Below are 27,272 nucleotides of genomic sequence, written 5' to 3' on the forward strand. Positions count from 1 at the left end.
ATGACTGTAAAATAATATAATGATAATTTCTGTAAACAAATGTATAATTTAATTTTCTTTTCTCACACTATCAATACAAATAGGCATTTCAATCTGTTTGTCTTGTTATTTGTTAATTAATTTGTTTGTCGGTGTCGATGTCATAAAATGCTATTTTATTCATATCGTAAATATTAGATTCATTCGTAAACTGAAAAAACTAAATCAATTTAAAAAAAATTGTTTCATAAAATTGATATTTTATTTTTATTTTAAATTTATTGACTGTTGTTATATAACATACTTGAAATTTTTAACAAATTAATTATGTAAAAAACATTTTATACCATAGTTATTAATTTTTATTATACATTAGAAAATAATCAAAATGATCTTTTGGTTGTCACACTATACAAGTTCGCGCGGCTCGTACGATTCGCGCGATGCGACCAAATTTATCTAAACTTGCAGAGCGTAAAATTGTGAAATGGCTCTTTAGCTATCTTAGCTATCTTCTTTTTCCAGGATGTCTTCAAAAAATGGCTATAAACCTATTCTACTCTATAAGACTTGTGATATCTCTCATATTTCGGCCGAAGAGGTCTTTATGTATAAGTGTCCGTTTCTTAAGACCAACCCCCCCCCCCCCCTTCTTTTATTTGCGAAAGTATTATGGATGAGAACCTACTTGAATAGAGAGAACTCATCTTGAAACATGTATCCCAGCTCGCATGTGGAACGTGCGCGCGTGCGCCGCCCTGTGCGCGGGCGGCGCGGTGGACGCGGGCGCGGCGCTGGACGGCGGCGCGGGGCGCGCGGCGGGCTCGCACGCCGGCGCCGTGCTGGCGGCCGCCTTCTCGCCCGACGGCACCGCGCTCGCCACCGCCGCCGCCGACGGATACGTCATGTTCGCTCAGGTACGTGCCACGTGTCACGCTTGCTCACGTGTGTGACACGTGCGCGGGGCGCGCGGCGGGCTCGCACGCCGGCGCCGTGCTGGCGGCCGCCTTCTCGCCCGACGGCACCGCGCTCGCCACCGCCGCCGCCGACGGATACGTCATGTTCGCTCAGGTACGTGCCACGTGTCACGCTAGCTCACGTGTGTGACACGTGTCGTGTTCGCTCAGGTACGTGACACGTGTCGTATTCGCTCAAAATCCGAATTTGATAAAATTTGGTACTGTCATTCGGGAGTTAAGCGGCACATAGATTTCGGCTTTTTATCTGTAGTATGAATTAACTATAAAAATATTATCGGGATATTTCTTAATACTTAATTTTTAAAAAAAATAAATAAAAATAAAAATGTTTATTACTCAGACAACAAAGGGTCCATAATTGTTAGTAAAAATAAAAGATGAAAGCTTAATAACTAATGTTAGTACTTAATAACTAAAAGTGACATTGTAATGTCACACAAATGCCTGAGTAGTGGACAGTCCCCGCTATCGGCGATGACCCTTAAGACATTGTTGCGGCTGCCGCGCACTCGCCTTAAAAGTGAGCTAGCCTTTTTGCGCAGAATGGCCGGGAAACTGTCGACCCCTGCGTGCGCGAACATACTAGAGGCACTGCAGTACCGCGGCAGCCCCAACAATGCCCTAAAGGCGTTATTGTACTGTACACGCAAGGCGTTGTAAGACCTCTGAGTAAAGCTGACCCATAGACTGCTCGTATAAAAAGAAGTGCAGTAAGCTTTAAAAAGCGTGATCTTAACTGGTGTTGAGCAACGAGCAAATCTGCGGGCCAACATGTTCGCCCTGATCGACAACGCCCTGCGTTCTCGCTCAATATCAACATTATCCTTTAGGTCTTCTGTGACAATGTGACCTAGGTACTTGAATTGGTGTACTCTAACAAGACATGTCCCGTTTAACTTTATTAAGGGTATATTTTCCGGTAGTCTGTTGCCAGCCTTGAAGACTAGGTATTCACTTTTCTTGTTATTGTACACCAATCCATGCGTCTCAGCGTATGACTCGCAAAAAGCCAGCATCCTCCTAATTGCGCTGACAGAGGGGGCCAGCAGCACCATGTCATCCGCGTAGCTGATATTATCGAAACATACGCCACCAATATGGCATCCGACCCTCATGCTGCTGCATGCTGCATTTTTGAACATAAGTCTTATTTCGTCTGGGCGTTTGTGCTTGTGTATTGTGTTTCCGAACCCCGGGCACAGGAGAAAATCCTACTGGAGCCCCTTAGTGTGAAGCGTGTATTTATTTATTTGCAGGTGTACATGAACAACGAGAGCAGTCCACGCTGTCTACACAAGTGGCAACCTCACGGGGGTAAACCGCTCAGCTGTCTGTTCTTCCTCGATAACCACAAGAATTATAACACAGAGTAAGTTGTTGCTATATTATTAGTATGACATCCAGCTCCAACATGGAGAAAGAGGTTGAGGCTTAGCAGTAGGATATTAAAATCTGAACATAAACATTCAGCCTGCAACATAGGCCTCTTTCTCCATGTAGGAGAAGGATTGCAACTTAATCCACTACGCTGCATTTAACAACCGGGACTGATGGCTTACCTTGATCTCCGAGGCACTGTGGGTCTCTCCACAAGGACAGATGTACAAACTGGAAATATTTATTTATACAAATACAAATGTCGGTATTTTAGGCGCCCACTCACATTACAACACCACAGCGATTTTTGTTTTTTGTTGTTAATAATAATGATCCAGTATATGGATATAGTTAGTGTCTTAGACTTTATGTATCGAAAGTAAAGAAATCTGCAATAGAACAACTTTATATCAGTAACAAAAATGGTGAAATATTTTTTATTATACCATATAGTAAATACCACTTCAGTTTTGTTTTGTTAAGTCCTAATCTTACGGTTGTTTGAGCTTAATTAGGTAATGTATACTTTAATTACAAATGGAGTTTTGATTGTATGGGACTGTCATTTTGAAACTATTGGTATTTCGGGTACGTTATAGACCCCCTAGGTCACGGCTGATAAATCCTGACAAAAAAATTTATAGTGACCACAGAAGTGTCAAAACTTATAATTACAAATGGTTCCAAAGTCTTAGGATAAAAGATTAACAAACATCTATCCATCATCCACAAAAATATCAGAATTTACAATATTTATACTAATTTCGCCCTTTCAGCGTCCAGTTCTGGAAGTTTGCTGTAACAGGTGCTGACAACAACACATCAATCAAGATCTGGTCATGCAAATCCTGGAACTGTCTCCAGTCGATTACGTTCTCCCCCTCTCTTGGAGGAGATACCCTGGGCATGAAGGCCATGTTGGACACAAGCGCCAACTACCTGTTGCTGTCAGACTTTAAGACCAGGAGTCTGTATGTGTTGAACATGGCTCGAGACAGTGAGGATACGATGGCATATTGCAAGAGTATATCGGAGTTTTTGTTGCCGTATCCCGTTTTGAGTTTCTCTATTGTTGATGCTGGTGAGTTTTTTATCATGTTGATGTTATTTGTTAATGTGAAATAAAATTTTAATGGCAATTTTACTAAAGTTGCTTAATACGTTGAATGCCATGGGGGTCACCAGTTGGGCTACTCTTATTTAACCCAGGGGGCCAGCTTAAAAGAACTTATTTACAAAATTTTAATGATAAGTTTTTATTGCACTACCATATGATATTCTATTTGATCTTGCCTTTACATAGAATAAATCCAAAATTGTTAAAGTTGTACCTTTTGTATAGTCTATGAAAGCTTAGATTAAATGCTGTTTATTATTTAAAAAAAAAAAACTTATAAAAATCACATTTGTCTACAGAGGAACAGCAAGTAAAATGTGAGTCGAGTTGCGACGATCCCTATCACACAAATGGTTCTAGTGGGGATGTTGGGGATTCCCCTGATGATTACGAGGTGCTAGATGTAAGAAATATCTCGTTTTAACTTATTACTTTAAATGTTTATAAACTTTTTAAACGGTTTATTACGGAAAGAACAGCAGATCTTTGTAACGAAAAGGAGAAGTTCGATCAGTTCAAGTTCAAGTTCGATCGCGTATGGAGTACTGCAGTCACTTATGGGATGGCTCTGCCAAGTACCAGCTTGCTGCTTTGGAGTCTGTGGACCGACGCGCCAGAAGACTCATCGGTGACGAACCACTGGTTAACTCTAGACTACAAAGTCTTGAACATCGGCGCAAGGTTGCCTGTCTGTCTGTCTTTTACAGAATATATTTCGGAGAGTGTGCCCAAGAGCTGCACAATTTGGTTCCACCATCACCATTCTACCACCGAACCGCTAGGCATCGCTTGAGTGTGCACCGCTACGTGGTTGAAATCCCACGATCTCGCACTAAGCGTTTTGCTTCCTCTTTCTTAATACGCACCGCAAAAATCTGGAATGCCCTTCCGGCTTCCGTTTTTCCAAATAACTACAACTTGGGTATTTTCAAATCAAGAGTGAATAGGTATCTTCTAGGCAAGCGCGCACTATCTTAGGCTGCATCTTCACTTACCATCAGGTGAGATCGCGGTCAAGCGCTAGTCTATATATTAAAAAAAAAGAACAAATTTTAGGCTAGAAAGCTGCTACTCAACTTTCAAGGGGCGATGCCTCGAAAACAAAAACGAACTAGTGGCTAAAATTTTGAGTTTTGTTTAGTATTTACCTACATTATAACCCCAAGAAGCGGGTTCCTTTGAGATAATTGTATCCAAATAAATCAATTGATTTAATCTATTGTAATAGACTGGTCACGATGAACATTTTTATTAGCCACATATATATTTTGTCGTGGTCTAGGCATTTGTGACTGTGTACGGTGCGTGTTAATAATACACATTTACAGCACTAAGCATATGTATGACCAATGGCAATTCTCTCTGTAACATGTTGTGCTTACGATGAAAAATTCTACTGGCAGCCGTCGAGTGTGAAGCTTGTCTAACTTGCGATGCGTGTCCGCAGTCGGACGCGGAGCCGGCGTGCGGGCAGCGCGTGCGCCTGCGCCTGTACATCGTACAGCCCAAGGGCCTGCAGGAGGGCGAGCTGAGCTACGTGCACCCGCGAGCCCTGCGGCCCGACCTGCGCCCCGACCTACCCGACCTGCGCCCCGACCTGCCCGACCTACCCGACCTACCCGACCGGCCCCCAGATCTCCATCCACTACATGCGCCTGTGCACGGTATGTCAGACACACCTGTCAATACTATGCTATGTTTATTCATTTTTTTTTTAAATAATATATTCGGTCCATAGGCACATTAGTGCCCATGTGTCCGTTTGTTTCTTTATTATTAATTTGTTACAGTATTTGCATATGTTACACGGAAACTTATTCTTAAATCTAGATTTAGTGTCTTTATGTATACTCTTTTTCATATATATCTTTATGTAATATACTTTGTGTGTATGTGAGAACCAAACTGACTCTTGTAATCATTTTTTTCATTTCATTTTTATTCAGCCAACAATAACAGCTTTTACAATAGAAGTCTGTAATTCTTGATATAGTTAGTAAATAACATAGACATACTCCTAAAAAACGTATACATACGAAAAAATAAATTAATATTGTACAAATTTAAGAACAATATGATTCATATTTTGTGTATAATAGAATCCTCCTTAGAACGTGTGTTGGTGCACCCACAGACCTTGAGCAGCTGTCCCTGGAAGAGAGCGGCCCCGAGGGCGCGCTGCCTTCCAGCATCTTGCAGCAGCAGACGCAGCAGCTCAAGAGTTTGCTCATGCGGGCGCAGGTAACTCAGCTGTCGGCCGCTCTCAATATCTATCTCTGAATTTGCTCACTACAGACCGAATTTTGACTTAAGCTCTATACAAATTGTGTTAAAAACCTATCGCTAGTAGACCAAACCAGACATAGATTATTGAAAACGACCGTAAGTGTACTGATTGGCTTTATTTTAATAATATTTCTCCCCCCTTTTTCTCTCCCTCTATCTCTCTCTCTCCCTCTATCTCTCTCTCCCTCTATCTCTCTCTCCCTCTATCTCTCTCTCCCTCTATCTCTCTCTCCCTCTATCTCTCTCTCCCTCTATCTCTCTCTCTCCCTCTATCTCTCTCTCTCCCTCTATCTCTCTCTCCCTCTATCTCTCTCTCCCTCTATCTCTCTCTCCCTCTATCTCTCTCTCCCTCTATCTCTCTCTCCCCCTATCTCTATCTCCCTCTCTCTCTCACGCTCCCTCTCTCTCTCACGCTCCCTCTCTCTCTCACGCTCCCTCTCTCTCCCTCTTTCTCTCTCTCCCCCTCTCTCTATATATCTCTCTCTCTCCCTCTATCTCCCTCTCTCGGGAGTCGATCCGTCATATCCAGGGGTCGTGGTCAGCATCAGGGTTGCATCTGGTGCGAATGATATCTCCACCGGTTCCTGTCCAGCTCGTTTTTTCCGACAGTGTAGAGATTAAGGGATGCCGAGTCTAGTACTTTAAATGGTGGTGTATTGACGAGGCTCACGCAATCAGGAAGGAAAGAAAGAGAGAACGCTGTGTCAGCGGCTACAAACTAATCCACAGACCCTAAACTTTGCGTTCTTAAATTAATTTATTCTTTTTTTAACTAAAGACAATTGATGACAATACATATATAGAGCACTAAGCATGTGTATGACCAATGATAATTCTCTCCGTAACAAGTTGTACTTACTATCAACTAAATCAAAATCAAAATAACTTTATTCAAATATGCTTCAAAAACACCTTCGCGTCGTCATTTTACAAATTTAAATTTTTTATTATAATTAAAATTAAAACTATCACCGATTCGGAATGTAGACTTTACAGAGAAGAATCGTCAAGAAGCTCCGCAATTACTCTTTATAAAAAATAAACTTGTGTTTCAATAACAAAATTTCAGAGATTCACAATTGTTTATTGTTATCTGTGATATTTTTTTGTTTTTGTAATTATGTTACCTAATTAGCCAGATTCCATTGAATATTTAAGAAAGATCCGCCAGAGTGAGGGGGTACATTTCTTGATTACTCTGTTGACAGTAACGTTGTCACGTCATTAAAATTAAATCTCTACAAATATTATAAAGCTGAAAAGCTCGTTTGTTTAAACGCGCTTATCGTAGAAACTATTGGTTCCAATTGATTTTTTTTTTAATTGTATATGTGCCCATTTACCGAGGTGCGATAAGCAATTTCTTTCGTCAAGTTAACGCGTGTGAACAGGTCACAGCTAGTACAGTAATGAAGGGAATAAAAAATATTTAAAAAAAAATCATGACTATCAAACATTGTTGATTGGAGAATTCCACTTCTGACAGGCGATACATGCAAGATGACAATTTGTACTGTTGAGAAATAAACACTATATTATTTATTATGTTACGCTTTATATCTCTAGCAATTACAGGTTCATTTTAAAAATAATATATCCGTATTTTTTTTAATTAATGTCTCTTTAAATGATCAGTAAACAATGCGCTGAGAGAGTAGAATCAAAAGTTCCAATTTTATCTTTATCATTTCGTTATGATAAAAATATTTAAAATATCGTTTTTACCGATATAACGGATCCCACCAAAAACATTTTCATGTAAAATGTTGCCAAGACGAGATCATATGGCTCGCACATTCAAAAAGTCATCAGATCTCATGTAGAGCCAAGCTTCTAACTCTACACGCCCTAACTCTGCAAGCCCTAACTTCACAAACTCTACACCTTAGTCTAAATATGTGGCTTGGCCGTTTCGTTACTACCGGCTACCGATGTTGTAGATGACGACTTTCCTGTCTCATTTATATAAATATATTTTCTCTTTTTATTTTTATTTGTATTATATGTATATCAATTATTCTTCTTCTTTTTATTTTTTCTTTAATAGAACTATTGTATGAAAGAAAAGTAAAAAACAGTGAAAAAAATTTTCACCTTACGTGACGGTAGCGAAACGGCCAAGCCACATATTTTGACTAAGGTGTAGAATTTGTGAAGTTAGGGCTTGTAGAGTTAGGGCGTGTAGAGTTAGAAGCTTGGCTCTACATGAGATCTGATGACTTTTTGAATGTGCGAGCCATATGATCTCGTCTTGGCAACATTTTACATGAAAATGTTTTTGGTGGGATTTCACTTCTTTTTGTAAGTTGCTTATGACAATATTATAGTTGCATTTTACCTCCGAGACATTTTATACCATAAATATTATCCAATCTTCACCATATTCAGTTTAAGCACGCTGTTTTTGATTTTATGTTGAACTGATATGCAAACGGTGATCTCCGCCAAAACAAAAAACCAAAATTGCAAAATGTAAATTTTCGACATAAACTAATAACCGATTTTTATTTTTTATGTATTTTATTATTATTATTAATAACAAGGAGTCCCTATATCAATTTTCAGACCTCTAGCATCAAAATTTGCGGAAGTCTCATACAAACTTCCATCCCCTAGTTTAAGGGGTTGGGGGGTAAAAGTTCCAAGTTTTAGAATTTTTTTGTTGTATGTGTACTAATAGTAGCTTACATACCAAATTTCAGCTTTCTGGGACTTCAGGAAGTACTCTATGAATTTTGATGATCATCAGTGAGTGACGAAATCGGGGTTTTTTAGGTATCAATAAAATCTAAAGTATAAGAGCTATGCAATTGAAACTTTATATGTTTAATAAGTCTGCTATTGACATCATATCCCTAGAATTTTGTTTATCTGGTATAATCCAAACCCAAGTTATGAGGGTTCAAAAAAACGACGAAGCACTTCGAGAAAAGATAGGTAGTGCTTTTCGTTTTTCTTTTGTTTTTTTTTTTTTTTTTTGGTTCGTCTTGGCGGGGGCACTACCGTGCCCCCAGATACAAACGCATGCGATACATTACAGCACGTTATATCATGATAGATGACATGACATGACATAATTGTGTGACGATTGACTTGTTTCGTTCCATTCCACGACGCATATTATTAGAGATAAGAGTTACCATAGAACAACAAATGATTCATTCAATAAAAATAAAAAGTAAGAACAATAATTAATGTGAGAAAAAAATTTTCAGACTCAACCAGGAACTCTCATCGGTGGTCAAAGATTAGAGTCGCCTAATTCGATGCCACCTCAACTTAACCTTATGACTCCTGATGCGTTTAAGTAAGTAAACAAATTGTCAAATAAGTATCATCATCATCATCATCATCATCATCATCATCATCATCATCATCACTTCAGCCTAATACAGTCCACTGCTGGAAATAGGCCTCCACAAGTTCGTACCAAAAATGGCACGAACTCATATGTTTTGCCCATAGTCACTACGCAGGGCATGCGGGATGGTGACCGCAGGTCTAGCTTTGTCCCGTCTTCGGCCGTTGTATTTCATTGCCAGCAGTTGGATGGTTATCCCGCCATCGGTCGGCTTTTTAAGTTCCAAGGCGGTAGTGGAACTGTGTTGTCCCTTAGTCGCCTCTTACGACTCCCACGGGAAGAGAGGGGATGGCTATATACATACTGTCGTAACCACACAGCATATACATCATTATATACATCATGTTCTAATACTTTGTTTATACAATAGGGTAATCCACTATGTTCGAAAAAGTACTTCAAAATGTTGATTTTCTATAAAAAGCCACAAAAAAAAAAATATATTTCGGCAAAATAAACACGCTCTCATGCCATAAAATTAAATTACATTTTAAACCTTTTTTAATTCCGTGAAAACGCTATCAACCTTTTGGTGTCGTAATATTGTTAGCAACAAAAGTCGTGTATGACGTATGTAAGACCGAACTCGTTCAATACGTCAAAAGCTCAATACCTTATACATATACTCTTGGTCGTTCAACGTTAACAGCTACAAATATTTGGTGTTATTGTGTAAAATAATGAATTACAATAGCTATCGTTGGTGTGTAGTGTCTAGCTGTACAAATACTAGCATAAAAAAAACTATTAAGTTTTAATTTGGCAGTAACATAAGGAATAAAACATAACCTAACACTTTCTAACATTATTTTTCAAATTAAGTATACCTACATAAAAAAAAGCAGTATAATATAACAAGTAATACTTACCAAGATGTTTTAACATTCCGAAATTGGGCAGAACAAGAGTCTGGGTCAATTTTTGGCAGATTCGTACTATCTGCTTTTACAAAACCTTTTTGCATTTTAATAAATAAATAGCTACAAATGAAATGCACTAACGAAAGAGCACAAGAAGAGCTTGAAGTTAAAGTTGATAGATATGTACCTATTAGCTGTTTACAGCTCTGACAGAACTTTGTTTTTGTTATTGTTCGTATGACGTCATATCATGGCGGGTCGTGTTTTAGGTCACGTGATATACAGATTAAAATATACGACTTTTAATTTCAATATAATAAAACAATAATGCGCTTTTACGATTACAAATCAGAATATTGAAGTGTATTTTGCCATAAATTTTAATTGTTATCAAATTTTATAATTTATTTTTTACTACCGAAAGTACCCTATTCTATAATGCACCTTGTTTTTATATTAATGTTATGTTAAATATGATTAACCCGCTGGAGTCTGAGTGTGATTTATGTATTTATTTATGTAAATATTATTTAAATGTATTTATCGAAAAAAAAATCAGTAGTAAAATATTGATTTTATTTGTAAGTTTTCTGTCAAAACTTCGCTAAGATATTATATTTTCCATTAAACAATTTAAAAATTGTTAGTATCTTTTTAAAGTTGTATAATTTTAAATAAAATTATTTTAATTGAAGTACTACGTCGTCACACAGTTCGCCGGGTAAGAGAGAAGACGACGACCCTCCTCTGTCGGCCACGCCTGATATCAGCAGTATACAAAAAGTCTCTACTGGAGGTGTGTATTGAATATGTCTTGTACTATTCTTTTAAGTGGCTTATAATTCATTAAATATTGTCACAAATATTTTTTGCTGCTTGCGTCGCATTTTCCCTTTTTTTTTAATTAAAAAGTAAAACTTTTAAATGTATGACAGAAAAACAAAAAGTGGCGGGAAACTGCTCTCCTTTACTTTTTACTGTCATTTTTAAAATGTCACGTTTTCATGCTATCAAAACTAGCCAGTTACAAACAGTGCAACCAAAAAGATTTTAATGCAACTCTACTAGAAAATACGAAAGACTTTCTTACCGACCTATCATTATAAGATTTTAACGAGCATAAATCTAATATTAATATGTGAAGCAAAAACTTGGACCTCTTCAATATAAAACAAAAAAACAATACAGACACTACCATGTATTTGACACGCACACACACACACACACGCACGCACGCACGCACGCACGCATGCACGCACGCACGCACACACCACGCACGCACACACCACGCACACACACACACACACCGACGACCACTAGTATATGTAAGTATGGAGATGTGACAGGGCTGGCGGAGCAAGAGGCGCCGGCGGCGGAGAACAAGGCGTCGGGCGGCTCCAGCCCCAGCCGCGAGGTGCAGTCCATCATGGCGCACTCCGACCAGCCCTACTACTCCGAGCTGGTGAGACTGCTTACGTATCGCTTCAGCCTGTCGTATCCCACTGCTGGCCATAGGCCTCTTTCCCCGTGTAGGAGAAGGATCGGAGCTTAATCCACCACGCTGCTCCGATGCGAGTTGGCGGATATATTAAGTAGTAACGATCGCTATCAGGTGTTCATGATAACGACTGGGACCGACAGCTTAACGTGCTCTCCGAGTCACGGTGGGGAGACCCACGAGAACTAACAACCAGACTAGAAATAAATATTTATATAAACAAACCGCCGACACGGCACACGCGCCATTACCAGAGCGGTCGTCTCTAAATATATCACAAGGATATCAGGAACTCATTTCAAAAACTAGCTAATTCCACTTTTATACACGTTACGACGTCCTCCGTTGAACGGACGATGTACGTAAAATATGTGGAAGCTGGATGAGGATTGCGGAGTACCGGGATGTTTGGCGCGAATTTAGGGAGCCCTGTGTCCAGCTGTGAATAGGGATAGGATGAAGTTGGACGATTTTTGACAATAAACTCGTTTGTGATGAGCCATTTTTTTTTAAAGCAACAAATTTAAATTTTATTTTGTGTTAGACTACGATTGAAAGGAATTAGTACAGATGCTAATCCTCGATATAGACGTTATAAAGAATATTTATTCGAAAATGAAATTCGTTTTTAAAATTACTTCCCGATTTGTCATTATAAATAGTTTAACTAATGAGAGGTTAAAAGTAATCTCATTCAAATAGAATAGAAAATATTAACCAGTTAAGCACAATTCATAGAAATAGGCATGAATATTTTGCTATGAATTTATTAAAAATAAACTGATAAATGTCTCTTTATAGTTCCACTATCACAAGACTATCACTATTGAAAGACTGGTCTGAATTGCTCGCTAGTATTATAAATGAATATAATTACAGGAAGAAGAAGAAGGCTCAAAGCCGATCACCAAGACTCCAACAGAAGCGGAGGAAGTGGTCAGCGCCAGCGCTGACGCTAGTGAGTCGTTCTATCCTTCGGAACTTTTCACAAGTCCGGAGAAACCGCCGCCGCCCGCCAAACTCACACATGCCAGTAACTATCATCTAGTAGTGTATATATACACTACTATATACTACACTTGCGTACTGGAATATATTCAGAAATAGAAAATAACGAAAGAAGTGGGTAGTAACACCCTGTAAAATCTATTTTGAAACATTTATACTTGGCCAAGTGTAGATGTACTTGAAAGATAAAAAAAAAACAAGTGTGCTGTAGGCCACACGTCTGAAGTAAAACTTCTTTAGCTCCTACAGTAATATACGAAACGTATCTCTCTTTCTATCTTCGCTAACTTATATCTCCCTCTCAACTTCCGTTCGCCTCGCCCGGTCACACTTTTCGTAACGATCTCGTCACGTATTCAACGACTTACTCCCCAAGCCAAGTGTGCGTCAAAAAGTTTTCCCTCAATAATTTAAATATAATCTATAATATTTTCAGACAGCGACACATCATGGCCGCAGATATCACTCGCCCAGATAACGGAAGCGAATCAAAGGAAGGCCTCCAGCGCGCAGGCCCTCAGCGCGCCGGACGGCGTCGTGACCAACAAGCTGGAAGCCTTGGAGCAGAAGTTGGACAAATTGACTGGTGAGCTGTTTGAATTATTGGAAGTGTTACCTGTGCTAAATAATTAATTGTCATTACAATTAATTTGGATACTTTTTGTGTTTTGTATATTTTGTGCTAAAAGATTTTTGGACATGGATTTTAAGAGAATTATAGGTATAAAATTACAAAATATGTGACGTCACACTAGGTAAGGGATGATATCATAAACTGACCACTGTCACAATGAGTCGGGAGGGGTCCATAAATCGTGAAATTCGTGTGACGTTATTTATCAATTTTCCCCTATCAGTATTAGACGATGTTGCACCGAAATGACGTAATGTTAGACGAGTTCTCTAACCGGTTGTCGACGCCGCAGACTTGCTGAGCGCGCAGAGCCGCGAGCTGCGCGCGCTCCGCAGCGAGGCGGGCGAGCCGCGCGCCGCGCTCGACGACGCGCTGCGCGAGCACGCCGCGCGCACCGCCGCCGCCGTGGACGGCGCGCTGGCGGCCGGGTGCGTGCGCACACACACGCACACACACGCGCGCGCGTGCGGCGGCTCTGACGGCTGTGTGTGCGCAGGTGGGAGCGCGTGGCGCGGCTGGGCGAGGCGGCCAGCGCGGCGGCGGCGGCGGCGGCGGGCGCGGGGGCGGCGCGCGCGCTGGAGCCGCTGGCGCGCGCGCTGCAGAGCGAGCTGGCGGGCAAGCTCACCGCCACCGACCGCCTGCTGCGGGACAACATCGACAAGCTCGCCTCCAGCAAGGTACACGTCTCCGTCTCCGTCTCTGCGTACTGCCCTCACTGGCGTGAGTGACCACTTATCATCAAGTAGGTGGTATGATTTTGACGACCATAATCTAAAAGCTTTATATAACCTATTAACTAATGCAACTTAAAAATACTTATTTTTAGACAACCTAAAAGTGATCGTACAAAAAGTTCATTTAGATAAAAAATAACTAATGTCGCTTTCGCAGACGGTGATGGAGCGCCTGAGTTCGTCTATTGCGACGTCACTTTCGGAAATGGTGCGCGAATCATTCCGCACGGCGCTGTTTGAAAGTGTGGTGCCAGTCATGGAGAAGGCGCACGCGCAGATCTTCCGCCAGATCAACCAGGCCTTCCAGAATGGTACCAAAGAGTGTAAGTACCGAGAATATTATTCTACTACTCAGTAACTTCAGTTTTTTATAAACTGAACTTTGTACATTACTCGTTCTATACAAATGTTCCTCACGACGACGGGGATCAAATCGGTGACCGTCAGCGGAACTAGCCAGTCTCGTCTCTGCGCCAATACGTGTGTGTGTACTAATTCTCAACCTTCCACAGTCGTGGCGAACACGGAGGCGGCGGCGCGAGCGGCAGCGGAGCGCGGCGGCGCGGCGGGCGCGGCGCCGCTGCTGCGGGCGCTGGAGCGGCACGCGGAGGCGCTGGCCGCGGCCGCGCCGCCCGCGCCGCAGCACTACGCGGCGCAGCTGCGGGACGTCGTGCACGGGTGAGCACTCGCGGTGTGACGTGTCACTGGAGCGGCACGCGGAGGCGCTGGCCGCGGCCGCGCCGCCCGCGCCGCAGCACTACGCGGCGCAGCTGCGGGACGTCGTGCACGGGTGAGCACTCGCGGTGTGACGTGTCACTGGAGCGGCACGCGGAGGCGCTGGCCGCGGCCGCGCCGCCCGCGCCGCAGCACTACGCGGCGCAGCTGCGGGACGTCGTGCACGGGTGAGCACTCGCGGTGTGACGTGTCACTGGAGCGGCACGCGGAGGCGCTGGCCGCGGCCGCGCCGCCCGCGCCGCAGCACTACGCGGCGCAGCTGCGGGACGTCGTGCACGGGTGAGCACTCGCGGTGTGACGTGTCACTGGAGCGGCACGCGGAGGCGCTGGCCGCGGCCGCGCCGCCCGCGCCGCAGCACTACGCGGCGCAGCTGCGGGACGTCGTGCACGGGTGAGCACTCGCGGTGTGACGTGTCACTGGAGCGGCACGCGGAGGCGCTGGCCGCGGCCGCGCCGCCCGCGCCGCAGCACTACGCGGCGCAGCTGCGGGACGTCGTGCACGGGTGAGCACTCGCGGTGTGACGTGTCACTAGAGCGGCACGCGGAGGCGCCGCAGCACTCCTGGCTCAAGGGCAATTCGCCGGCGTGTTATGCGCTTACGTACACCATTACACCAGAGCGATTGTTAAACGTAATAATACTGTACATTGTATTTTATTAGAACCCATTTCAATGAATATTGTGTAACTATACTGTAGTGGTCAGTGCCAAAGGAAGAACGTCGATTTGCAGTGGAGTCGCGAACTGAGTAAACTTAAATCGTAGTCGTAATCGACACGTTAGGTAGCGAACATCGAGCGCCAGTGTACAGCCTCCACTTGTCCGCAGCGTGCTGGAGAAGGAGGTGGCGTGGTGGCGCGAGCAGGCGCGCGCCGCGCAGGCCTCCCGCGCGCACTCGCCTGCCGCGCCCGCCGCGCCCTCCGTCGCCGACCGCCAGGTACGATACACACTTTCTATCTATATTTCCTTGATTCCTATTTTTGGAATAGAATGTACAAAAAGTTTGAAAAATTATTTATTGAAATATTTTGATAGTGAAAACTTTTTAATCTCTGTAGAGAAAATAATTGATATGAGTTTATTGATTGATTTTGATTTATTGAAAAAATAACCATGAGTAGATTTATCGATGTTGATTTATTAAAAAAAATAACCTGTTTCTTTATTATCTATTCTAAAATTTTCTAAATTCATAACATAATGATTCTTCTTAACCTTTTACAGAGTAATACGTCCATTGAGGTAAATAATACAGAATAAGTACATTATTGTGTAACTTAAAACAAATATTATTTTCAATTTACAGCTAACAGATTAATGATGAATTAAAAATAAATGAAATTTCAGAGATCGGCCCGTAACGCAAGAAACTGCGTTCAACAATCTTTACCCTACTTGCTAAGTGTATTTATAGTTTTTCTTAATGAAATAGATCTCTCTGCACAGAGTATAATTAGAAATTTCGTTTATAGTTGCAATTTAAATGTTCATCAATCAGTTAAAAATAGCATAGTACATAGTTTTAGTATTAATAGTACATCATCTAAAATTTTAGTATGGTAACATTGTTACACAATTTGTAATTTATGTAATTGTATTTTTACTTCTGTTGGTGAGTAGTTATTGTAATGTAACCAATCATGTATTTACTAGGGATGCGAAATTTGATAAAAAGCGATTACTTAAAATCGATTACTTCCTTCTTACAATAACTTGAATTTATTAAGAAATAATAATCGATAAATAAAATAATCGATTTATTTCAAAAAACTTCTTTTAACTTTTCTTTAGGTCGTCTATCCCCGTCAAGTTTTTTTTAGATCAACTTCCGATAAAATAATCGATACCATATTCGAAAAATCGATTTTTTTCCGATTATTTAAAATTCATAATGAAGCTTTGTTACTAAAAAAAAAATAAAATAACCCTAACCTATCAAATTTAAAAATTACACCGCTTATAGACAGTTTTGTTACTAAAAAAAATAACCCTAACCTATCTAATTTAAAACTTACACTCGTTATCGACATAGTTTTGTTACAAAAAAAAATAACCCTAACCTATCTAATTTAAAACACACTCGTTATCGACATAGTTTTGTTACAAAAAAAAAATAACCCTAACCTATCTAATTTAAAAATTACACCGTTTACAAACAGTTTTGTTACAAAAAAAAAAAATAACCCTAACCTATCTTATTTAAAAATTACACCGTTTATAGACAGTTTTGTTACAAAAAAAAAATAACTCTAACCTATCTAATTTAAAAATTCCACCGCTTATCGACGTAATTTTATAACAGTAAATAAAAATAAAATATATTTAAGTAAAAAACATAACATGAAACAAGGCTGTGTGGTCTTAGACCTTTGCCTTTACAGTCATTTAAACGAAAACAATGAATTTATGCTTACATTGTTTTGGAGTGAAACGATAAGTAGCCTGTCATTTTTTATTAAAACATCTATTTCTCAGTTGTTAAACGTTAGTTGTATCGTTTGTTAAAAAACCGTGTGAAAACGTTAAATAAACGTGTGAAATGTTAAAATCATGTGCGAAATGTGAAAATAACATGTGAAAACTATGGAACGGAGCATGAGTAACGTAAGTTGTATCGTTTGTTGATCTTGGAGTTGCTACGTGTTAAAAAATTGTTCGTTGGGTTAGAGAGTCACCCACAACTCCTAACACGAGACACAAGAGAGAGAGTAAAAAAAAGTCCTACAGAATCTTAATTTTTTTTTTTCAAAACACACAAAATCACCTTACACTAAAGCAAAACTTAAACCTATAAGAACTACAATGACTCACCCACAATAAATTGCACTCAGATCTTAAGACGGCGAGAGAATCTAACCCAAAAAAAGAAAAGAGCAAAAAGGCAAAAAGAGCCGCAAACACTCGCCCTGAGGCTTATATACCCTCGCATACCCCGCGCGTCGCGACACAACTACCCCCTAAGGTGAACCGCGACGTAATACAATACGAGGGTATTCCAAAATTAAATCAGTCGCCTAGAAAAAGTAAATAGCAACGCTAGTGCATAACTGTGCTATTATACATCAGCAGGAACGAAACCAGGCGCTATTAAAAATATATGCTACAATACCCCCCCCCGACAGAGAAGAATTTTGCATCTCTGGCAAAATTCTAAAAAAAAACTAATGTAAGGAGAGAATCTGGTAAGCTCAGGAAGGGATTATAAAATTTAACTCCATACTAAGAGAAAAAAAATTTTTTTGATAGATTAATCATGAGAGATAATCGAATTACAAAAACACCACATATAATTTTGAATTCACTGCAACACTGTCTTACGACCCAATCATACGTCACTAACATACAACATCCTGAAATTCAACTATCAATGTGCGTTAACCGACCTAGACAATTAACGCCCTGACACTCAGAGTGACGGTCTATAAATGAGCACCACTCAGCAGCTACTTAAAATTTTTAATTTAACAATTTTTTTTTCTTTTTAATCCATATTTAATACCGTATTCCCGATGTAGGCTTTAGAATGTGCATAACACAATTAGAATCGAATATATATTCGATAGAATAAAATAATATGTGGAATCGCCACCCGTTCCAGAGTTAAGTTGTAACACAACAACGACAACAACTTATGGCGTAGGCTTTAAACAAAATAATATGAGTGAGCAGATACGTTAAAGATGCACCCAACACACACAAATTAAGTTATTGCTCAGTGGAATAACTCAACAAAAATAAACACCAAAAGTACATTAGAGATGTACCCAACACACAACTATCATAAGTCATGTACTTGTATAAGCACAAAATAAAAAAATGAGATCATCACCCGTCTCAAAAATGGAATACGTAATATAGATTTAAAACAAAAAGAAAACACAATATCAATTACCCTTACTACCAGAACTTCCTGTTAACTTCAAATCTTTAATATGCCAAAACCCAAGATCTTTACCATTCATATCCTGTAATACGTATACAAGAGGAGACCTTTTACCAACAATTCGACATTTGATAAATTTAGGCGCTAATTTCTTAGAAAAGTATTTATCTTTATCACTCAAGAAGTAAGTTTTCTTATAAACAAGATCACCAACATTAAATTCCGCAGTCCTACGACGCAAATTATAACTTGAAGTATTTTTTAAATGAGCGGCATACAACCGAAATTGAACTTTATCGAAAATACTCGCCAACTGACCTAAGTTCTCCGCATAACAGTCACGAGGAGTAAAAATCATATTTTCTATACTATCAGAGTCCAAATAATGCGAATCACACGACACTAACTCCCTACCGAAAACTAAAATTTATTATAACTAAAATATATTAATAATTGATTTCACTTTTATCAAAGTGTCACTAATACCTGCCAAATCGGTTATAATATCCAACGGACTGACCAAAATCTCCTCTGACGGTAACAATTCCGACAATTGTAATATTTGTTTACGTAAAGCTAAAACTGTGGCAGCTGGCTCCTCATTCCGAACAACCACCTCATATTCTAACTCAGCCTTAGGCAGGGATACGAATTTTATTAAGTGAGTCATCGTAGCACAATAATAAAATTTAAACGAAACAAAAAGTACAAAAAAGTTCGATTTAAATTAATGTTAAAATGTAACAAAGAAGTACAAAGTAAGCAAAAATATTCGTGAATAGAGGGTAGTCAAAAAAAATTTAGTTACGGCAAAAATTATTGAGCAAGAAATAATTAATACAAAAAGTAGGTAACTGAAAATTTTTAGCAAGGAACGATTAACAATGCAAAAACCGTGACTACGTTCGGACAAATCTTTTAAATTCAAATAAAAACTTTTAAATATTAACTTTAAATTTTAAACATACTAATAATATAAATACACAACCTAAACGAAACAGTAATCAAATTTAATTAATAAAAATGAAAAGTAATAATTTAACACAATTCACAAAACACAAAACACACAAAGACACAAGGACAAGACCCTTTACATACCCAGAGAAAACCACTTGCCAGGAATAAGAAAAAAAAAATTGAGTGCCAATGCGATACCCTACAAAATAAAATAATTAAAATAATTCACCGACAAACAAATAATTTTAAATATTAGAGAATTTACGCTGGGCGCCAGTGCTACGTGTTAAAAAATTGTTCGTTGGGTTAGAGAGTCACCCACAACTCCTAACACGAGACACAAGAGAGAGAGTAAAAAAAAGTCCTACAGAATCTTAATTTTTTTTTTTTCAAAACACACAAAATCACCTTACACTAAAGCAAAACTTAAACCTATAAGAACTACAATGACTCACCCACAATAAATTGCACTCAGATCTTAAGACGGCGAGAGAATCTAACCCAAAAAAAGAAAAGAGCAAAAAGGCAAAAAGAGCCGCAAACACTCGCCCTGAGGCTTATATACCCTCGCATACCCCGCGCGTCGCGACACAACTACCCCCTAAGGTGAACCGCGACGTAATACAATACGAGGGTATTCCAAAATTAAATCAGTCGCCTAGAAAAAGTAAATAGCAACGCTAGTGCATAACTGTGCTATTATACATCAGCAGGAACGAAACCAGGCGCTATTAAAAATATATGCTACAGAGTCGAGGTCGTTTTTATTTTCAAAATAACTTATGAAACGTGAAAATAACGTGTGAAATATGAAAAAAAAAACGCGCGTGAAATGTGAAAATAACGTGTGAAAGCTGCGAAATTCTTCTTCTAACCTCAAAACTTTAACCATGGATATCTCCATAACCATGGGGCTTCGAAGTGTGACAATGGTATCAGGGGTAGCGTTCCAAAAGCGTAGCGTAGCCAAGGCGTATTGGGCTCGGGATAAACTTATATAAGGTCATGTTCAACGACCACGTCACTCTTGAACCAATCTTTGTTGAAGATGTAAACTCTATTGTTATCTCAATAAGACTATCGACTACACTGTCCCTAAATTGAAATATAAAAACTGGAGGCACCCCGTTTGGTTCACGCCCAATTTACTAAAGCTAATCTCTAAAAAAGGAAAAAAATTAGACGATAAATTAAAATTTACAGTAATCCCAGAGATAAGCTAAAGCTCTTCCTTGCTAAAAACAGTGTCGAGTCACTAATGAAAAGCTCCTACTCTATCTATATTATGGGAACTGAACGGGATATTTCACACAATCCCAAAAAGTTTTGGTCCTACGTAAAACAGTAAGGATATTTCTACTGAGATACCATCTGACATGTCGCTTGACAACAAAACAACTGGTTCAGATGGCGAAATAAGCAACCTCTTCCCTATTCTCTGTTGCTCAAACTAGCAGTCGGATAAACAATGATTATATTACAGAATTTTTTACTCAAAAGTCACTCTCTAGGATCTTTATAACGTAACGAGATATTGACAAAGTGCTCAAGTCACTGGACACAAACAAAGGTGCGGGACCTGATAGTATACCCCCAAATTTCATCAAAAAAGGTCATAAATATTTAACCCTACCCCTCAAAATAATCTTGAATAAATCCTTAGAAACATCAACTCTTCCTGATGCATGGAAAGCTGCAAATATCTTTCCTATCTTTAAGAAAGGCGCCAAAAACAACGTTCGAGACTACCGACCTATTTCTATGCTTAACGTATTCTCGAAAGTCTTTGAAAAGCTTCGATGTCCCATTTTGTCTCATTATTCTAACAATATGTTATCGGTTCGCCAGTACGGTTTCTGTCGTAATCGGTCCACAGTCTCGCACCTTGTAGGTTATGTATCGGATCTATGCAAAAATGTTGATAATAGGCAGCAAGTCGACTCTACTTACACCGACTTCAGTAGTGCCTTTGATAAAATAGACCACTCCATCTTAATTTTGAAGCTAGGGCGTACGGGATCCACGAGCCCTTACTCTAGTGGTTTAGACCATATCTTGTATATAGAACTCTTAGAGTAACTTTAAAATGCTACACTTCCGATCCCTTCACTGCTACCTCAGGAGTGCCTCAAGGCTCACACTAGGGGCCAATCTTATTTTTGCTCTTCATTAATGACATCACCCAAATCATAAAGTATAGTGAGTGCTCCATTTTCGCTGACGACCTGAAAATTTACCGGGTCATAAAGAATGCAGAAGATATTTGCCTACTCCAGAAGGACCTAAAGTCTATCCAAGACTGATGCACCAAAATTGGAATGATATTGAATGCCTCAAAATGCGCACATATAAAATTCACTCGCAAGAAGAACATAATACACTCTAAATACTTTTGGAGCATCCTAGAGAAGGCTTGCGTCTAGCGGTGGAAAAAGACTGATGATAATGATATTTAAAAATCAACTTTTCATGCTTTGATAATAAATTTTTAAAAATCTAATTATAAGAAAGAATAAATCGATTATTTTTCACGTCCTTAGTATTTACTCAGATTTTAAAAATATTACGTGGTATGCCAAAAACAAATTGAAGTGGTCGTGTTTCAGCTGCAGGTGAACCAGGTGCAGTCGCTGCTGATGAGCGGCGACGTGAACGGTGCCTTCCAGCTGGCGCTGTCCGCCTCCGACCTGGCGCTGGTGGTGGCGGCCTGCCGCGCGGCCGAGCCGGCGCGCGTGTTCGGCCCGCCCTGCCGCCTCAAGCAGCACGTGCTGCTGTCGCTCGTGCAGCAGCTCGCCGCCGACATGGCGCGCGACACGCACCTCAAGCACAGGTGAGCACACGACCACACGTGTTCCGTGTTCCGTGTTCCGTGTTCGGCCCGCCCTGCCGCCTCAAGCAGCACGTGCTGCTGTCGCTCGTGCAGCAGCTCGCCGCCGACATGGCGCGCGACACGCACCTCAAGCACAGGTGAGCACACGACCACACGTGTTCCGTGTTCCGTGTTCCGTGTTCGGCCCGCCCTGCCGCCTCAAGCAGCACGTGCTGCTGTCGCTCGTGCAGCAGCTCGCCGCCGACATGGCGCGCGACACGCACCTCAAGCACAGGTGAGCACACGACCACACGTGTTCCGTGTTCCGTGTTCGGCCCGCCCTGCCGCCTCAAGCAGCACGTGCTGCTGTCGCTCGTGCAGCAGCTCGCCGCCGACATGGCGCGCGACACGCACCTCAAGCACAGGTGAGCACACGACCACACGTGTTCCGTGTTCCGTGTTCCGTGTTCGGCCCGCCCTGCCGCCTCAAGCAGCACGTGCTGCTGTCGCTCGTGCAGCAGCTCGCCGCCGACATGGCGCGCGACACGCACCTCAAGCACAGGTGAGCACACGACCACACGTGTTCCGTGTTCCGTGTTCCGTGTTCGGCCCGCCCTGCCGCCTCAAGCAGCACGTGCTGCTGTCGCTCGTGCAGCAGCTCGCCGCCGACATGGCGCGCGACACGCACCTCAAGCACAGGTGAGCACACGACCACACGTGTTCCGTGTTCGGCCCGCCCTGCTTGCTGTATGCGTTATTCTCTAATAATATTTATGATGACTAGCAATATCGGTCACTATTTATAAAATCCCAATTTTCAATACAGATATCTCGAAGAAGCCGTAATGAACTTGGACACAACGAACCCCGTCACACGCGAGCACCTGCCGGTGGTGGTCAGGGAGCTCCAGAAGCAGATAGTGACGTTCCTGAGCGCGAACCAGGGCCACGCGCTCACGAGGCAGTTCCGCATGCTGCTCATGGCCACGGAGTCGCTGGTCAGCAGCGCGGTGTGACCGCGGCGCTGCTGCCACTGCGCCTGCGCCTGCGCCTGCGGGCCGGTGCACTGACCCCTGACTGTGACAAGTGACAAGTGACAAGTGCCAAGTGTCAAGTGTGTGTGCGTTCAGTGCTTGATGATTTGGTGCATTTTAGAGGTTCGTTTATTTTGTCCACATATAATCCTTTATTGTTTCCTGTTCTGAGAGAATTAAGAGAGAGAGAAGATTTTTTAGCCATGACGCTAGCAACCGAGTCACTGGTTGAAAGTGTGGTACGGACAAGCGAAATGTTTGCGACGAACTGTGTCAAATGTGACCAGCGAAGACGTTGTTGTCATTTAAACAATGATTTAATGCTGCCTGAATAAAATTGTTTTTGATTCTAAATATTAAACGAAGATTGATTGTATTGTGTTAAGCGAACATTATAAATACAAACAACTTAAATTTTCGTCAGTAGACTAGTTTTAATTGACATATATTTTGTAAATATATACATCACATCTATAATAATAATAGATTTAGAGCAAAAAAATATATTTAATAAGGACACGTTAAAATAAAACACATATTACCTATAACGTACCAAGACATTTTCAAACGTCCATTATTTAATATTGCTAACGATTACTAGTATTATTATTACACAGTGAACAAATCAAAATCATATATAAACTACATTAAACACAAAAAAAATGTACATGAACGTCAAACTATTAGACTGTAGACTTATTTTGACTCGCTGATTGAAAAATGTTTTTGACATACAATATTGACAGTAAACTAATGTTATACTTATGACACATTGAGATCTCAGAAATTTTTCAAAAGTCATCTAGATGTCGTCTAGCTAAGAATGAAGACCCCCTTACTTAGTCAGTAGTCTAGACAACATTTAGCCGGAATCCTAGATCCCATAGTTATCAGTAAAAAGTTGTAATACCAGTCTAGATGTCAACTAAAAGATGTATAGATGAGCAATTAAAAGTTGTCTAGATGTCGGCTGAAAGTTGTTCAGATATCGGCTAATGTTCGTCGATAGTTGATTAAAGCTGCCTAGATCTCTGCTAAAAATTGCTTAGATGTCGGCTAAAAGTCATCTAGATGCCGGTTAAAAGTTGTCTAGATGTCAGCAATACACTGTCTAGACTAGAGATGCCACGAATATTCGGCAATTATTCGGTATTCGGCTATTCGGCCTCTTTTTTTCGCTATTCGGTATTCGGCCGAATATGGTTAACCATTTGGCCGAATACCGAATAGCGAATAGCAATTTTTTTATTTCTTACTGTTTTTCCGCGACCTCGCGTAAATTATAGCCCATGTCCTTTCTAAGGCTCTAGAGTATCTGTGTACCAAATTTCATTTAAATCGGTTCAGCAGTTTGGGCGTGAAATCGTGATAAATAGATTTACTTCCTTTTTTTTGAGTTTTTTCATAATTTATTACCAAATAAATTATGAAAAAACTCAAAATATTACTCACAAAGATATTTATTTAACCAAAAAAGGACTAACAAATTAATATTTAAAATCTACCAGTGGTAAGAAATAATCACAACAAACAAACTGCCAGTTTATTGTCTTCACTATAAATTTTATAATACACTCGCGTGCAACTGAATCGACTCAAGCCGTATATTGGTATAAAAGTTCGATTTTTAGAAAAATGGCTTATCCGATTTTCTTGTTCTTTTTTTTGTTTGAAAGCCTAATCTTTTCTCTTAAAAAATGTTATCCTAATGAGAAAAATCGGTTGAGTATTTATTGATAAAATTTAATTTGACAGAAATGCATAAAAAACGAAGAAAAATGAAAACAACAACATAATGAATAAAAAAATTATTTTTGATAGAAGTAAAGAAAATTAAAATTTTCAATACTTTTTATTGCCTCCCCTAGCTTTTATAATGGCTTGCATGCGATTTTTCATTGATTTTATCACTTTTTTGATAAAATCTTGAGGTATCGTATTCCATTCTTCCTCTAGCGTAGTTTTGAGCTCGACGATGCTTGATGGAGCCGTATCTCTAGCTCGCACCCTCCGTAAGAGCTCATCCCATAAATGCTCAATGTAATTCAGGTCAGGACTGAGGGCTGGCCACATCATCGTCCTAATTTGCTTTTCTTGAAGATACTGGCGAGTAACACTTGCTGTATGGCACCGAGCATTATCATGCATCAATAGAAAATCTTCTCGTATGTACCCTGCATAAGGTACAACATGATCGAGGAGAATGTTTTCCACGTACTTTTGAGCTGTTAGACCACCACTCCGACCACCACCAGGCACGAAAACAAGCTCGGCCTTCCCTTCATAAGATATTCCAGCCCACATCGTGACTGAACCACCGCCATATGATACTGTTTCAGCGAAACAGCATTGCGAGAACTGTTCCCCTGGACGCCTGTATACTCGGTCTCTTCTGTCATTGCCATGGAGACACATTCTGCTCTCATCAGTGAACAGGATGGAGCTCCATTGCTCAATAGTCCAATTGAGGTGTTCACGAGCAAATTAAAGTCGGGCTTGACGGTGACCTGCGGTCAGTTTCGGGCCTCTGGCCGGCCGTTTAGGAGTTAAATTAGATTTCTTCAGCCGTCTTCTAATTGGCCACTGACTGACAGCCACTCCTCGAACCCTTCTGAGCTCCTGTTGCACATCAACGCCCGTGAGATAACGATTTCTCAACGAAGTTGAGATAATGAAGCGATCGTCCGTCTCAGATGTGCTCCGGTGTCTATTGGTTTGTGGTCTCCGAACGGAGCTACCGGTCTCTTGAAACCTTCTGTATACTCATGAAACAGCTGATTGGCTCATGTTAAGTTTACGAGCGACTTGCCTTTGATTATGGCCCGCTTGCAACAAACCTACAACTTGGACCGCTGCATCTGAGGTATTGTCCATTGGATCGCGATTAAAATACTGGGAGTTTAAGGAGATGTGTACCTGTCAACATCTGACGAGTGACTGATAAGAAATATGGGTCACGTGAGCTCTTATACATGATTTAGTCTCGCAACTCATGGGTACCGCAACGGGTAATTTCTGTAACGCTCATGTTTGACCGTATTTATTTAAAAAGTTTTTTCATTGTTTATTTGAAAATGGCTATATTTATGAAAAAAAATATATGTCTTTGGAATAAAAAAAACTTTTACAAAAATCGGATACGCCATTTTCCGAAAAATCGAACTTATATACCAATATAAGGCTTGAGTCGATTCAGTTGCACGCGAGTGTAGTTCCAAATAGGCGATTTTTTATTAAATTGATTCATTTTGCTTTTCTCGAACAAACGGTGATATTTCTTATGGTAATCAATCACATTAAATGTTATATTTTAGTATACAGTACGTACGTATGCACCAACAATCAATGAAAAATGAAATTATGAAACAAAACCGCCCGCGCCTACCAAACGTATTAGGTACTTCAGCGATGCAAGTTTAAACTCGTACGGTGACGAGTTGTGTCTTGTCGCCCGTGAAAAGTACTAAGTGTGGCCGAATATTCGGCTGCCGAATGTTCGGTGCTTCGGCCAAGAGCCTCGCCGAACATTCGGTATTCGGTATTCGGCCAAATTACTATTCGTGGCATCTCTAGTCTAGACGTCATCTACACATTGTCTGCTGGTCGCTTTGATGTCAAATACACAACACTTAAAGTCGACATCACTGGTGACAGTGCTACTAGTGCTATAGTATTATCTATTTCAATAGAATTTTTTAATGAATAATATTTAATTCATTAAATTGTATCATTGTTTTATGTCTAAATAGAATTTAATGAATTAATTGAAAACGATTGAGTTAAATTACATCGCTGCAAGTGTATTTTCAAAATTTAGTAAAAATAATCGCTACAACAGTCACATATTTAATTTAGTTTTTGAACATTTTTTTTACTACCACATACTTATTAGCGCTTCTACGCACTAACGAGAGCCCCTCTCTATGGGTTCATCATCACCGGTAACTCAAAATTTTTTTCGTTATCTGATTTTAAATTTTATTTTAATGCCTCCGTTGCACAGTATCAATTCGTTGCCCG

At 40.4% G+C, this 27,272-nt stretch overlaps 1 protein-coding gene across 1 annotated transcript in view; it reads left to right on the forward strand.

The window, feature by feature from the left end:
• The window catches only part of LOC123669692 (enhancer of mRNA-decapping protein 4-like), a 35,121-nt gene extending 11,484 nt beyond the window's left edge, over window positions 1-23,637 (forward strand). The window contains 20 exon segments of the mRNA XM_045603281.1: window positions 706-896; window positions 2,216-2,328; window positions 3,113-3,417; window positions 3,753-3,856; window positions 4,901-5,021; window positions 5,612-5,694; window positions 6,811-6,820; window positions 8,941-9,046; window positions 10,674-10,760; window positions 11,298-11,331; window positions 11,333-11,422; window positions 12,338-12,491; window positions 12,903-13,052; window positions 13,393-13,528; window positions 13,597-13,777; window positions 13,992-14,157; window positions 14,347-14,512; window positions 15,398-15,506; window positions 22,016-22,239; window positions 23,045-23,637. Coding sequence (XP_045459237.1) covers window positions 706-896; window positions 2,216-2,328; window positions 3,113-3,417; window positions 3,753-3,856; window positions 4,901-5,021; window positions 5,612-5,694; window positions 6,811-6,820; window positions 8,941-9,046; window positions 10,674-10,760; window positions 11,298-11,331; window positions 11,333-11,422; window positions 12,338-12,491; window positions 12,903-13,052; window positions 13,393-13,528; window positions 13,597-13,777; window positions 13,992-14,157; window positions 14,347-14,512; window positions 15,398-15,506; window positions 22,016-22,239; window positions 23,045-23,234 — 2,720 coding nt within the window. The 3' untranslated portion in view covers window positions 23,235-23,637.
• Window positions 23,638-27,272: the final 3,635 nt, after the last annotated feature.

This window comes from Melitaea cinxia, chromosome 3 (genome assembly GCF_905220565.1).
Source record: "Melitaea cinxia chromosome 3, ilMelCinx1.1, whole genome shotgun sequence".
NCBI classification, from domain to species: Eukaryota; Metazoa; Arthropoda; class Insecta; order Lepidoptera; family Nymphalidae; genus Melitaea; species Melitaea cinxia.